The sequence below is a fragment of the Nansenia antarctica genome, assembly GCF_963989245.1.
Source record: "Nansenia antarctica genome assembly, chromosome: 2".
In the NCBI taxonomy this organism is placed as follows: Eukaryota; Metazoa; Chordata; class Actinopteri; order Argentiniformes; family Microstomatidae; genus Nansenia; species Nansenia antarctica.
The window spans coordinates 51,282,351-51,295,126 of record NC_137675.1 but is presented as its reverse complement, the minus strand read 5'-3'; the positions used below and the strand labels follow the sequence as shown (position 1 = coordinate 51,295,126).

Below are 12,776 nucleotides of genomic sequence, written 5' to 3'. Positions count from 1 at the left end.
AACCGTTTTTCTACATCTCAATAATGTCAGCCCAATGATTATAACAAGCACCGGGCTTGCGGGCGCACAGAGATAGTTTTCACGCGTGTGTGCTTCACTTCTTCTTCTACCACCTGAGCCTTATTTTGAGCCAGAAAAAAACCTGCGGCAGAGATGATTTTGGCGACTGCAAAAGATTTCTATTCCAGGCATTGACATACACCCACTGTGACTGGATGCCTCGAAAAACATAGAAGGCACATATTACATACTTTTCTCCCCTAAGAATAGAAGAGGGGAGAAAATGACTTGGCTCTGCCACTGTGAACATTTCAGAGCAAATGAAAATGTAGTAGGCCTAATGATAGAAAGAGTAACTATCGTTGATCGCCAATGATCAAGCGAATCGCCAATTTAAAGCAAAAGTGATGTACCTCAGGTAAGTCATTACGTAGTAGGTAAGCGCATTTTGACATGAAAGAACACGGGTCGTTTTGATAACGCAATCCAGCGCCACCTTGATAAAAAATCCCGGGGGAGAACCCTGTATTACAATACATGATTTTGTTGGTGGAACGGAGGGGAGAAGGGGGGTCGTTACTTACACAACTATCCTCCGGTTGAGGAACCAGTACTTCCTCTGGTGGCGGTCGTAGCCGACGGGCTCCAGGCGGATGCAAGGCTTGCTCTTCTGCATCTCCGTCACGCAGTCCGTGACCCCTGGCACCTTGTGAGCCACGCAGATCTCACACTGCCACTCGTCCTCCGGCACCTCCTCCAGGGGCGGCTTCACACACTCCAGGTGGTAGACGGCCGAGCAGGTCTCGCAGCACAGCAGGTCCCCCAGCCTGTGACACACGCGACAGTGGTCGTCGTACTGCACCACCCCCTCGGACATCAGCTCCTCGCGGGCGATGTTGGTGGTGAGGAACTGGTCCACCAGGAACTGCAGCACCTTGATCTTACTCTCCAGCGGGCCGTACGGGTAGTCCTCCTGCTCCTGGTAGGAGAGGACGTGGTGGTACTCCCGGTCGCTCTCGCAGTAGGACCGCACCACCTCGGGCCAGGTCATGCCGTCGATGAAGTAGAGGGTGGAGTTGATGCTGTCTTTGAGGTCGGCGGGGCCGAACGTGGTGTTGGAGGTGTCCTCCTCGCGCAGGATGGCCTTGAGCAGAGAGATGTTGGTCTCGGCTATCAGCGTGCACTGCTCCGGGCCCACCAGCGCCGCGCAGAAGTCCTCGAAGCAGAACGGGGAGAGGCGCAGCACCGTGCTGAATTTGCGCAGCACCTCGTAGATGGAGGACACGTTGAGCAGCTCCTGGCTGGGGACCATGAGGTCCTCCGAGGTCCTGGGGAGCTCCAGGGGAGGGATCTCTTTCTCCTCAAAGATGGGCGAGCGGGGGCGGTGGACCCGCGCCTTCCTCCTCCCTGCAGGACGAAGGGAGAGAACATAAACGTTATTAATGACATTCATTTAAAGACACTAAAAAACCGGCAATCCTGTTTACAATGGTCAGCGATAAATAGCGAGTATATGTAAATCCATGCACAGAACTGCTATTCGTTTTTAGATCATTAAAATGGTACAGACATGCAAGCTTAGCATGTAGCAGGCTAACGATCTCCTGTATAGGAAATGGTGTCTTGACGCCGTGTGACAGGCTCCATTTTACAAAGCTCACAACACAATCAAAGTTGTATATCTATGATGTGATTACGGAGTAGGGCCGTGAGTTGTATTGCGATCTTACCTTGCAAACCCCGTCGTTGTCTCATAATTAAAAAGGAAATAACAATTATATAATTAAGCAATAGCTCACGACAGGCCGTATATGCTTATTATATCACAGCTCTTCTGTTGTTCGGCCCGACGAACAATAACAATTACAACGGCTAACTGACAGTTATGTCTTGACAGCTCCGTCACCATGGAAACAACTAGCCTGACTACTACACCGCTGCATTGTGGGATATTCAGAGAAGCAGCAGAAAGATGACGGTAGATACTTTTTTACTTTTTAAAATTATTATTATTTACAGTTGGTTGAGTTTTAAGTATTTGGGGCCAATTACCGATAGATTTGTAATGTATACATAACTGTAAACTAATAATGACATCGCTATTATTATTATTAAATAAGAACGATATTCCATTTGTTCATTTGCTTCTTTAATGAAATGACTCTGCAAAATGACAATAATCAAACAAGTCCTGAGCAGGGCGAATGCAGGTGTACACATTATAACAGTAGTCTATCCAATTCCGTTTCCGGTGCGTGCACCTAAATATATGACCGTAGTGCAATATTCCCTATCTCCCCCCGAGCCTTTAACACGACAACAATAAAGGCTGAAACAACAACAAGCCTATAAGAAGAGAATAACTCAAGTGTCCGTACAAATCACGAATCAACAAGCAAAGTGCACAACACAACACAACGCCCATATAACCTAGTAATGTCAACCCATGGAAAAGTCTCTGTGCCAGGCAGGCACGCAGGTCGCCCTAGCGGACCGGCGTAGGCCTGACGGCGGCGGCGGCAGCGACGTGACCGGGACTGGCGGGGAAGAGACCACTGTGGCCCCAGGGGCCGGCAGCGACATCTGGGGGACGGCACACCCTGGCGAGTCTCGAGCTGGTGTCACAGGCGAGGCGGATGTGGGGTGTGTCCCACGCCGGGGAGAGCCCGCTGATGGCAGCGCCAGCGGCGGGGCGGACCCAGGCTCCGATACGGGTATTCCAGGGCCGCTTGTGGGGTCAGGCAGCCGCGGCGCAACAATAGGCGCCGGCCTGGCGATGCGGATCGCCAGATCATCATAGATCGATCGGGGCGGAAGCTGGTCATTGCGAACCGGGTAGAACTTGCGCAGGAATCTCCTGTTCCGAAGTGTGATCCTGCCCGAGCCGTCAATCTTGATCACGTATTGATCGTGCTGACGCACCTCCACGACGCAGCCCGTCCTGTCCCATTTGTTGGGGTGGGGTCCTGTCTGGTTCTGTACACGGACCAAATCCCCAACTACGAGCGGCGGAAGGCGTTTAGTGTGCTCCGCCCAGGTGCCCGCTGTGCGGATATGGCGTTTGCGGAGGGCCTCCTCCCTCGCTGTCAGTGTCTCACGCCAAGTTTCATGAGGCCTGTATTTTCCGGGGGCGATCGGGATGAAATCGCGTATCGGGCGGCCGAACACACACATCGCTGGGGAAATCTTGGTGTCCGGGTCAGGCGTGTTGCGGTACTGCAGTATCGCCCTCTGCACGGCGTCAGTGTCGAGTTCACCCTTCGGGCCAGTGTTGTCAGTGATCAGCCGTTTCATCGTTTTCACTCCTATCTCTGCACGGCAGTTGCTGTGGGGGAAAGCCACTGATGAGAGGCGATGGTGGACCCCCCATCTGCGCAGGAAAGACCTGGTCTCGGCGGAGGTGAACTCAGGCCCCCCGTCCGATGAGAGCTCCTCAGGTGTCCCGTATGTCGCGAAGGCGCGACGTAAGTGGCTTATCAGGTCGAGAGCGCCACCCGATGACCTCGAGACGATCGGCCAGTTCGAGTAACGGTCCACCGTCACGAGGTAGTGTACACCTCTGTGCATGAAAAAGTCTGAGCACACCGCCTGGAAGGGGTAAACGGCCGGGATGGGCGGGGTCGGCGGTGCCCCAGGTTGTGAAGGCGCCATCCGGTGGCAGTGCTCGCAGTTGTTCCGAGCGGCGCTGATGTCGGCTGACATGCCTGGCCAGAACACAGAGGACTCCGCGCGGGCGGTCATCATCGAGACGCCCTGGTGGGCAGCGTGTAGGGCACTCAGTACCTCAACGCGGAGTGAGGGCGGTATGACCACCCTGTCCTTGAACAAGACCACCCCGTCAGTGGATGTAATGTGGTCACGGTATTGGTGGAAGCCACGAATTGTCACAGGCATCCCGATCCTTGACTCGGGAAAGCCGTCCACCGCCATCTCCTCCAACGTACGCATATCGCTGTCACTGCTGGTGGCATCCCTGACGCGGTCCCATGTCACTGATCGCAATGACTCCAGCCCCGCGGCGCACCATGCCAGGTCACCATCCTCGATGTCGTCGCTGTCCTCCGGCTCAGTTTGGCGTAGGAGAGACAGGATGTCAGTGTGCGTGCTGGGCGAGAGGTAGGACACCGCGGCAGCGCTGTCGTCCGGAAGGTTCATGAGCGGTGGTCGAGAGGTGCCGACCGGCCTGCGTGACATGGCATCCGCCGCCTTGTTCTTCATGCCCGGGACATGTACGATGCGGAAGCGATAACGCAGGGTCTTCTCCTTGAGGTTCCTGAGGCGGGGGTTGGGTACGTCGTCGAATGCTCTGTCTGTAAGGAGTTTCAGCAGCGGCTTGTGGTCAACCGCTATGATCAAGTCCTTGCAGCCCAGCACAAAGTAGCGCGCCTTGTCCAAGGCGTCTGCGACTGCGAGGGCCTCATCCTCTACAGGTGCGTATCTGGATTCCGCTGCATGCGTGAACCTGCTGCCGACCAGGGTTATCTTCCATCCATCAGTGCAGCAGAAGGGCCTGACTGGCATGCACCGGCAGTGCTTCTGAAACAACCAGAACCCAATGCCCTCCTTCGACCAGTCTGTGGCGAGGCACGTCGGCTTGGCCTTATCAAAGATGCGCACACCACGCTCGATCTCCTGGACGATCGTGTCCTTCGACTCGCAGAATATGTCCTCCAACTCCGGGGACCATTCGAAGCGTGCCCCACTCTGCAGGAGCTTCCGGAACGGCTGCATACGTTCAGCCATACTGAAGGCGTAGGCCACTTGGTTGACCAGTCCAAACCATGACCAGATGTCAGTGATATTGCGTGGACGTGGGAAGTCGTGGATCGCCTCCAGATAGCGGCTGCATGGCCGTACGTCGTTCATGGTGATCGTGAAGCCTGCAAAGTCCACCATGGATGCGCCGAAGACGAACTTCTCCGGGTTGAGGATGATTCCGTTCCGGCCGCATACATCCAGCCATTGTATTGCCTGGAAGTAACTCTCCTCGATCGTGTCAGCCCACAGCAGTGTGTCATCCACGCATTTGGTCTTGCTGCCGATGTCTGCAACCACTTCGTCGTACCTTCGTGAGTAACCGTCTCCCGACGCCATATACCCTTGCGGGGCTGAACGGTACCGGTAGCGCCCCCATGGAGTGATGAATGTCGTCTTGTGGCGGTCATCGTCGTGCAGTGGGACGCTGTGATAACCGTTCCACGCGTCGAACACAGTCTTGCGTTTCCCGCTGGGTACACGTCTCGCCTGGTGGAAAGGGGACTGTGTGTGGTGGGTTTCGCGGAACGCATGCTTGTTGAGTGCTTGGAAGTCGACTGTGCGGCGTGGTTTGCCGTTCTTCTTGGCACAGATCACCATGCGGTGACACCACGTCACCGGTGTACCGACGGGGATGGTGGTGTGATGGGCAACTGGTGTCGCATTCTCATCAAGCATTAGACGGGGGGAAGTGTGCGTAGCTTGTCATCCGCGCTGGCCACGGTGAGCGTGCACAGCTCGACGAAGGCTGCCGCCTGCTCGTCGCCCACCACATCTGTCTTCTCAGGTGGGGGTTTGGCCGGCCGGCTACCCAGGCAGACCTTCTCAAGGTGATTCTGGCGGCTACATTTCCGGCATGTCTTGCCATAGCCGGGGCACTCGTCACGTCTGGTGCGCCATATGGGCGTTTTTCCGTGGCCCATCCCGCCGCAGTAAACGCATGCTCCGCCAGGCTTGGCCTTCGGTGTCTCCCACCTGGCGGCCCCTTTGGTGCGAAGGTCCTGCTGTTTCCCTCGCCTATATGAACTACTGATCATGTCTGTGCTCTGAGGGTCGAGTAGGCGCGATGCTGAGCGTTTCCCGGACTCCTTGGCTTCGATATACTCTATCATGTCCTTTAATGGCATGTCCTGGTTCTTTTCGCCAAGCAGGTCGAGCTGTATTTCTTGGTCCGCAATGCCGTGGGCGATCACGTCACGTAGTATTTCCTCTGTGAAGTTGTTGATTTGATCACACCCCGCCTTAGTGCAGTCCATCTCATACTTGCATGTGTCTGCCTGCCCCTTCAAGCGGGCGTGGAATGATCGGATGGGCTCCTCATGTCCCTGTCGCATGTTAGATAGGGCCACCCGAGCCACCATGGTGTTTTCCGCACGGACGGCGAGCGCCTTCATGGCCGCGAGGACCTCTCTCTCATCGCTGTCTACCAGGCTTCTGCCTGCAGCGCGAGTGAGGTCTTTCCTCAGATCCTCCTCGCAGCACTCTAGGAGCTGTGTGACGATGTCGGGTCCGACCAGCTTAGTGCCCCTCTTGTATTCACTCCAGCGGGTTACAAAGTATGACCAAGTCTCTGCCGTCCCGGCCAGTGCTATAGAGGGGCGCCTGAGTTTCTCCATTTTACTGTTACTGCTCGGCGCTCTGGGGACTGCAGTGTGTGTTGTTGCATGTATGTTCAGCATGGCCACTACCACTGCTGCCTCTTCATGTCTAGCTACATAGTCACAGCCCTCGATCGGGCAATCCACTATTACAGGTGCCATTAGTACAGCTACTCCCAAAAAATATTCTGTTAAATACCAGTTCTATTCTTTGACGAGATGTCCGTATTCAGATTCCCGGGTAGCGTTATTTGCCGATGTCCGTGTCACCGTGTGAGTCGTTCGCGGATGCGTCTTCCTCTTTGTTGGTTTGTCTGCTTGACTGCATCACGTTGTTTGATTATAAATAAGAACGATATTCCATTTGTTCATTTGCTTCTTTAATGAAATGACTCTGCAAAATGACAATAATCAAACAAGTCCTGAGCAGGGCGAATGCAGGTGTACACATTATAACAGTAGTCTATCCAATTCCGTTTCCGGTGCGTGCACCTAAATATATGACCGTAGTGCAATATTCCCTAATTATATATTTGTATATATTGTATATATTTGTATATGTATTTACTTGTTTAAATGTTATAGTCATTGTTATATTATTTTGTTAATCTTTGTTCTATGCCCCTTGGATTGTATGTTTATGTTTATTCTTTTTTAAATATAGTTTATATTATTGCTATTGTGTGTTTATTGATTACTATTGTTCTATTATTGTTTTTATGCTGTTTGGATATGTTAAAGAACTTTGAGCTGCAATGTTTGCAGGAAAAGAAAAGTGCTATACAAATAAAAGTTAAGCTAAGGCTGCGTTCGTAAATGAGCTCTGTGGGGTTTGAAGTGTGGGGTTCGGTTTTCTGACAGCAGGCAAAGCAAAGGTTGACTTATCACATGCATGCATTTCTTATAAGGCGTGGTCTCTATATTTGATTAATATCTTATGTGATGTCCCTAACAAGGGTTGTTTTTGTTACTCTTGCTCTCACAGTCAGGATTTGAGTCAGACATTTGGCAGTGCTTCGTGGCGGCAGTGTAAAAGGACACAATTAAGATCACTCAGCATGATAAGTAACTGGATGGCTGAAGTACAAAGAAGCCAATATTTGCATTTCATATTTGCGTTCGGTGCGGTTGAGCATCTAAGGTCAATTGTGTCTTTTTCCCCTTATTTGAATATGATGACTGCAGTGCATTATAAAGAATAGTGGGAAGCTCTGGAAAGCTTTACCCTCGAATACGACCTTCAAATCTTGGACCATCGCCCGGCGTGACCCTGCCTGGATGCCTAAAAAAATATAGCTACCGAACAGCCAATCAGAAAATAATAGCATTGCTGTATCCGGGTAACATTTTGATATTCCCGCTACAACAAACAACGTTCTGATTCCAACGACACGGGCTGACTGGAGCTATTGATTCAGATGCTCGCTACACAGAAGAGGACAGATTATTTGAATTGATCATTCACATCTCGAAGTGGCTACAGACTGGTCGACGTGGGAGAAGACCATATCCTTTGACGCTGAGACTGTGTGTGTGTGTGTGTGTGTGATTTTTATTTTTTAACATCATCACCATAGAAACCAGCCAGGCTGTGCTAGCTAGCCTAGTTAGCTTCTCAACACTTGGCTAGAACAGTTTGGGAAAAAGGTTTTATCTGACAGACTTTAATGGCCAATCTTACCTGTAACTGCCTCCATCGTGAACACCGTCGTGTAGTATAACAGTTTAAAACGTTCAAAGTAACATATAAACATATAAAACTATATGAATATAGAATTGAACTGAAGTCTTTTATGTTGTGTGTCTTTAATCCCCGCGGTGAAACTGTCATATCGGCTCGCGCTGGCGCAGCGCAAAGCCGTCAAACAGGGTTGCCAGATGGGATTGACATATTCCTGCCTAACCACAGTGTAAAAAACACTAAATCCATAAAAATAAAAAAAAAGCCCAAAACCTTAGATTATCAGAAAAACTCTAATTACTATTGGGCAGGTGCCCAAATGCTTTCTCTCCCCGCCACCCCAGCCCAGTGTGATCAAAAGTAGCCCCATTACATGGTAACCCGCCCCACCTGGCAACCTTGGTCTCGCGGTCTATCGCGAGATTGTGTTACTGTAGAGCAGACCTGTTACAGACCCTTGTACTTTCCTGACGTAAAAAATAAAAAGCTAGCTACACAATTACGTTACTCTGAGGTACTAACCCTAACCCTAACACAATTACATTACTCTGAGGTACTTTTACTAGAGCTCCAAGTACGACATTCAGCTCTATGTCAATACAACCCAACTTGTGTCCTCAATACGTTTATTAAAGCCGCTAGCAGATGTGGACAAATTAAGCTAGCTAGCTATACTTACCCATACTTGATGATTGTCGTAAGAGAATATAGGTCCTGATTCAAAAATTCCCGCTATGAACGTCTCTATTAATAACCGCGCGCTCCTCGCGCTCGGTGGAGCGGGTAGAACGTGACGTTGACGCAACGCTAGGTGGAGCCATATAAATGCAGGGCTCTCAAGTTTTGAAGTTTTTCAGAGTGAGATTTTGGCGGCGGCGGGGGGGGACGGGGGTCTGATCTGATAAGTGACATCAATTCACACACACTCTAGGGGAACCAGAGGGAACTCACTTGATTCTCTACCTGTTCTATTTTTAAAAAATAGCGGCGCAACTTGGTGGGCGCCCCTGGTAATTTCTCTGCGTGAGAAATACAAGGTGTGGCGTGTGAGCGTGTGAACGGGTTGAAATGCGTGTGTCTCACGCCCAATGTGTGAGACTTGAGAGCCCTGTTTTTATATAAGGACTGTTGCTAAGAATCTCCCTGTCCTCACAGTCTACAGGTATGCTAGATTTTATATATATGATTGACTATGAGTATCACATGTGTGAACATTTAGAAATGTATTAAAGGCAAAAATAATAATATGGTCCCTTGCCTGGCGCTTTGGAGGGCCTCGCCAGCCAGGGTCCAAATTTTTTTTTTTTTACCCTGCCTCACGCGAGGCCCTCCAAAGCGCGAGGCCCTGTGCCACCGCCCCAGCTAGCCCCCCCTAAAAGCGGCCCTGGCCGTGGGCAGACAGGACCTTAAATGTTCATTCTCCACCTGTCTGTCGAGGCGTGTTAAGTGTCTGTTAGAGCACAATAAACCTCTTTCTGTTGTTTGCATTAAGAACCTGATTACGGGGTACCGCCTACTTCAAAGTGAACGCATATCAGACACTCGACTCTAAAGAAAAGAAAAATATCCAGCCTCATATACTCAAAAATGAAAAACCGTGACACAATCCTGATGGCCTCCAATGACACGTATGTTTAGCGTGTCCATAGAGCTGTACTCGGGTCAGCTCTGAGGACACTGAGTGACTTGTACAAACTGTTCCAACATGCTGGTGATAATCGTTCCGTGTCTCCATGAACTGGCCCTCCGTTTAAAACCTAAAAGCTTCTTAAAATGTCAAAACACTATCGAGGACTTACTTTTAAATCTCCCCCCAGCATGTCATCAAACTCTCTAGTGCCATATGGCTGCTGGGACCTTAAGACCTATGGTCGTCTGACTGTACTCTCTAACAGACACGGTCAACCTCTTAACATTTTACCTCAGGCAAACAGCCGAGGCTAACCTGCTACCCTCAGCCTGCTACCCATCTCTCTGCAGCCAGAGGCCAACAGTGGCCAGGGACAGGGAGATCTCATTGTGTCAATGCTTCAAGCATTGATTTCTGAAAGAAAATCAAAAGATGCGTCCTTAGTGTGTAGTGCATCTAACAAACATCCTCTCAGACCAGGACTCCCATATGACAGGGCAGCGGAGGGAGAGCACTCTCATGTTGTCTTCAAGTGTTCTCTAAAAGACAGCCTGGGATGGAAACATGTGTATAGAAAGTGGCCTGATTGGGGGGGGGGGATGAAGTGCTTAAGTGCTACCAACAAAGAGACCCAAAAGCAGACACAGTCCACCCACCAGACCGAGCATAATGCAGCGGTTAATTTTCTCGCTACGTAGTAGCGAACCAATGTACTGAATGTACAAAAGACCCAAAGCTGTGCTCCCAGGCATAGCCTTAATCTTCCTCTTCACCGCTCCTGAAGAGCAAATCAATCTTGCTCATGGCACCCCGAGGGATGTCTCAGAAGTAGCACTTTACTGTACACTCAGTGTACTCAGTGTGAGTGTCGAGTTTGTTTTATTGGAAACTCTGACTGCATGTCCCTGTCCCAACCAATTACACTCTGGCTCTGCCACAGGGTTTGGGCATTACCCTCTTTAGACATCTGACATCAGGGAAGAGATGACTCAAGACCAACTCTTCATACCACAAGGCATAGATACTGAGAGAGAGGGAGGGAGGGTACAGATGACGTGTCCATATTCTCTTGGGTCAAGTGAAGTGAAATAAAACCATCTGACTGTGGTTGAAAGATGGTTTTCATAATCAGAAATGAGCCCTGTGACGACAATGACAATAAAAAATGGAATCGTGAAAAATCCAGAAAGAAATGCCAGCAATCGAGGCATATAAAAGCTGAAATGAATTTTCTTCAGGGAACATCATATGCATATTGGCGGATGAACCAAGCCATCAAAAAAGTTTGGCTCCCTGTGAGATGCAATAAACCCAGAAAAGAACAGTAAAGAGGCCACAATAAGCCGCCCACACCACAGGGTTCTAATTTTCTTTTTTATAATTGCATTTTTATTAATTGAAAACAAAAAAAATAAAATAAAATAAAATAAAAAAAGAGACAAAAAAAACAAAAACAGAGTATCATTAGGTAAGAGAAGGAGAGAGACACTTAAATAAGAAGAGTTCCATGTTGGTAAGGGCGAAGGCGAAAGGAGGGTGACGTGGGGGGTTGATGGGGGTGGATTATGTACACGGTTTCTCACTGCAGAACTGACAGGCCCCGCGGAGGAGTGGGGGTGGGGGTGTGGGGGGGCGCAAAGCAGCAGGTCGGAGATACTGAAACACCAGAGAGAAAGGCACTATCCAGAGAGAACAAAGAAACACAACAAAAACACACACAGAAAACACACACACACGCACATACGCACACGCACACGCACCAGAAATCTAACTCTTAACATAAAAAGTGCTTGACCACACGCCACACTGGACAGGAGCAGAAAAAAACACAACAAAAACGTTACATCGGTAAAGCTGATCTCTCAACCTTTTGAGCAGAAAAGACACTCTCTCAAAAAAAAATCTCAAACTATTTTTTATCTGTGCCAGTTGCAGAACTGGTGATTATATCATGTGATTATCCAACCTCACCTCCTTGTTATGTGCAGGTATAACACAGAGGCGAGAGTTTCTGAATGTGTGCGTGCATGTGTCCTGTATATGTATGTTATGTACTGTACTGAATGCACGTTCATATATCTCTCTATAAATGAATATTGACACCATTACTAATTCAGCATGTCTTGGAAATCCCTTGCAGTTGTGTAGTTCAGTTCTCCGACCTCGCTTCCCTCATGTCAATGTCTGTGGACTCAGTCAGCTACATTCACGGCCCAAGAGTAAAATGGCTGCAATAAATACATTGGCTTCAAAAAGGTGGCTGGCCTTTTACAGGGTTTCATAATACAACAGCTCTTTGCAGCATACATGGCTCTTACTCGCTGGTCGACGTTAGCTTCTGACAGGATTGGTTTCTTTTATTTTCTCGTCGTCATGACGAGGAAATCATTTCAAATGGAATCCACAATGCTTTAAATATCGTTCCACGTTATCTGAGAGCCCTCAGATAATCCAGAGAAATCATACAGACAATGCAGCACATCCTAGAGCTACTAGGTCTTATCCAGACGAAACATAATTTACAAATGGGAAAAAAACAACAACAATAAAATTTGTGATGAGAGGTAAAACAGACAAACACATACAAATATATATAATATATATTCTTAAAAAATGGATTCTCTCTCTATAGGTGATTTCTGTTTACACAGCCCGGGGCCGATGTACAATGCTCACATGCCAATGATCTTGGACATGGAAACTGGCTGCAGATAGCATCCGTATTTTTTTCCTTTTTAAATCATTTGTTTGTTTGTTTTTTTTGTGTATTTTTTTGTCTTTTAAAACAGAGTTAGGATTTATTTTTTTTATTTTTTTAAAACATGCGCAAAAAACAAAAACTAAAAAAGGCTGAATGTAAAGAAGTAGAGGAGAGGAGAGGACAGAAGCAGCTGTGAGAGGCTTAGCGATAGAATCATTCTGGTATCTTCTCGTTTGGTGCACTACGCTTGGTTTCTCTGCAGGTTTCCCTCAATGACAGTTCAGTCCTGACTGAAGCGTTCTCTATGGAGGCGAACATTCTGCTTCTAGAACATTCTCAGTAATAAAAGTTGATTTTGCTCAGCTGCCACCGACAAGGTGACCACCACTCTCCTCCTTTTTTTTTCTCTCC

The 12,776-nt window shown here is 49.0% G+C and overlaps 2 protein-coding genes across 3 annotated transcripts in view; both read right to left on the bottom strand.

The window, feature by feature from the left end:
• Positions 1-5,433, bottom strand: part of LOC308150249 (nucleosome-remodeling factor subunit BPTF-like) — a gene marked incomplete at both ends in the record, with an annotated part of 36,605 nt that extends 31,172 nt beyond the window's left edge. Inside the window, 2 exons of the mRNA XM_080523100.1 lie at positions 585-1,407; positions 2,445-5,433. Coding sequence (XP_080379226.1) covers positions 585-1,407; positions 2,445-5,433 — 3,812 coding nt within the window. The remainder of the gene's footprint in view (positions 1-584; positions 1,408-2,444) is intronic.
• A 5,615-nt stretch (positions 5,434-11,048) lies between these two features.
• The window catches only part of LOC308151972 (growth factor receptor-bound protein 2), a 50,086-nt gene continuing 48,358 nt past the window's right edge, over positions 11,049-12,776 (bottom strand). For both annotated transcript variants that reach the window (XM_080524875.1, XM_080524876.1), the window contains exon 6: positions 11,049-12,776. This exon is cut by the window's right edge and continues 306 nt beyond it. The gene's annotated coding sequence lies outside the window, so the exon portion shown is untranslated.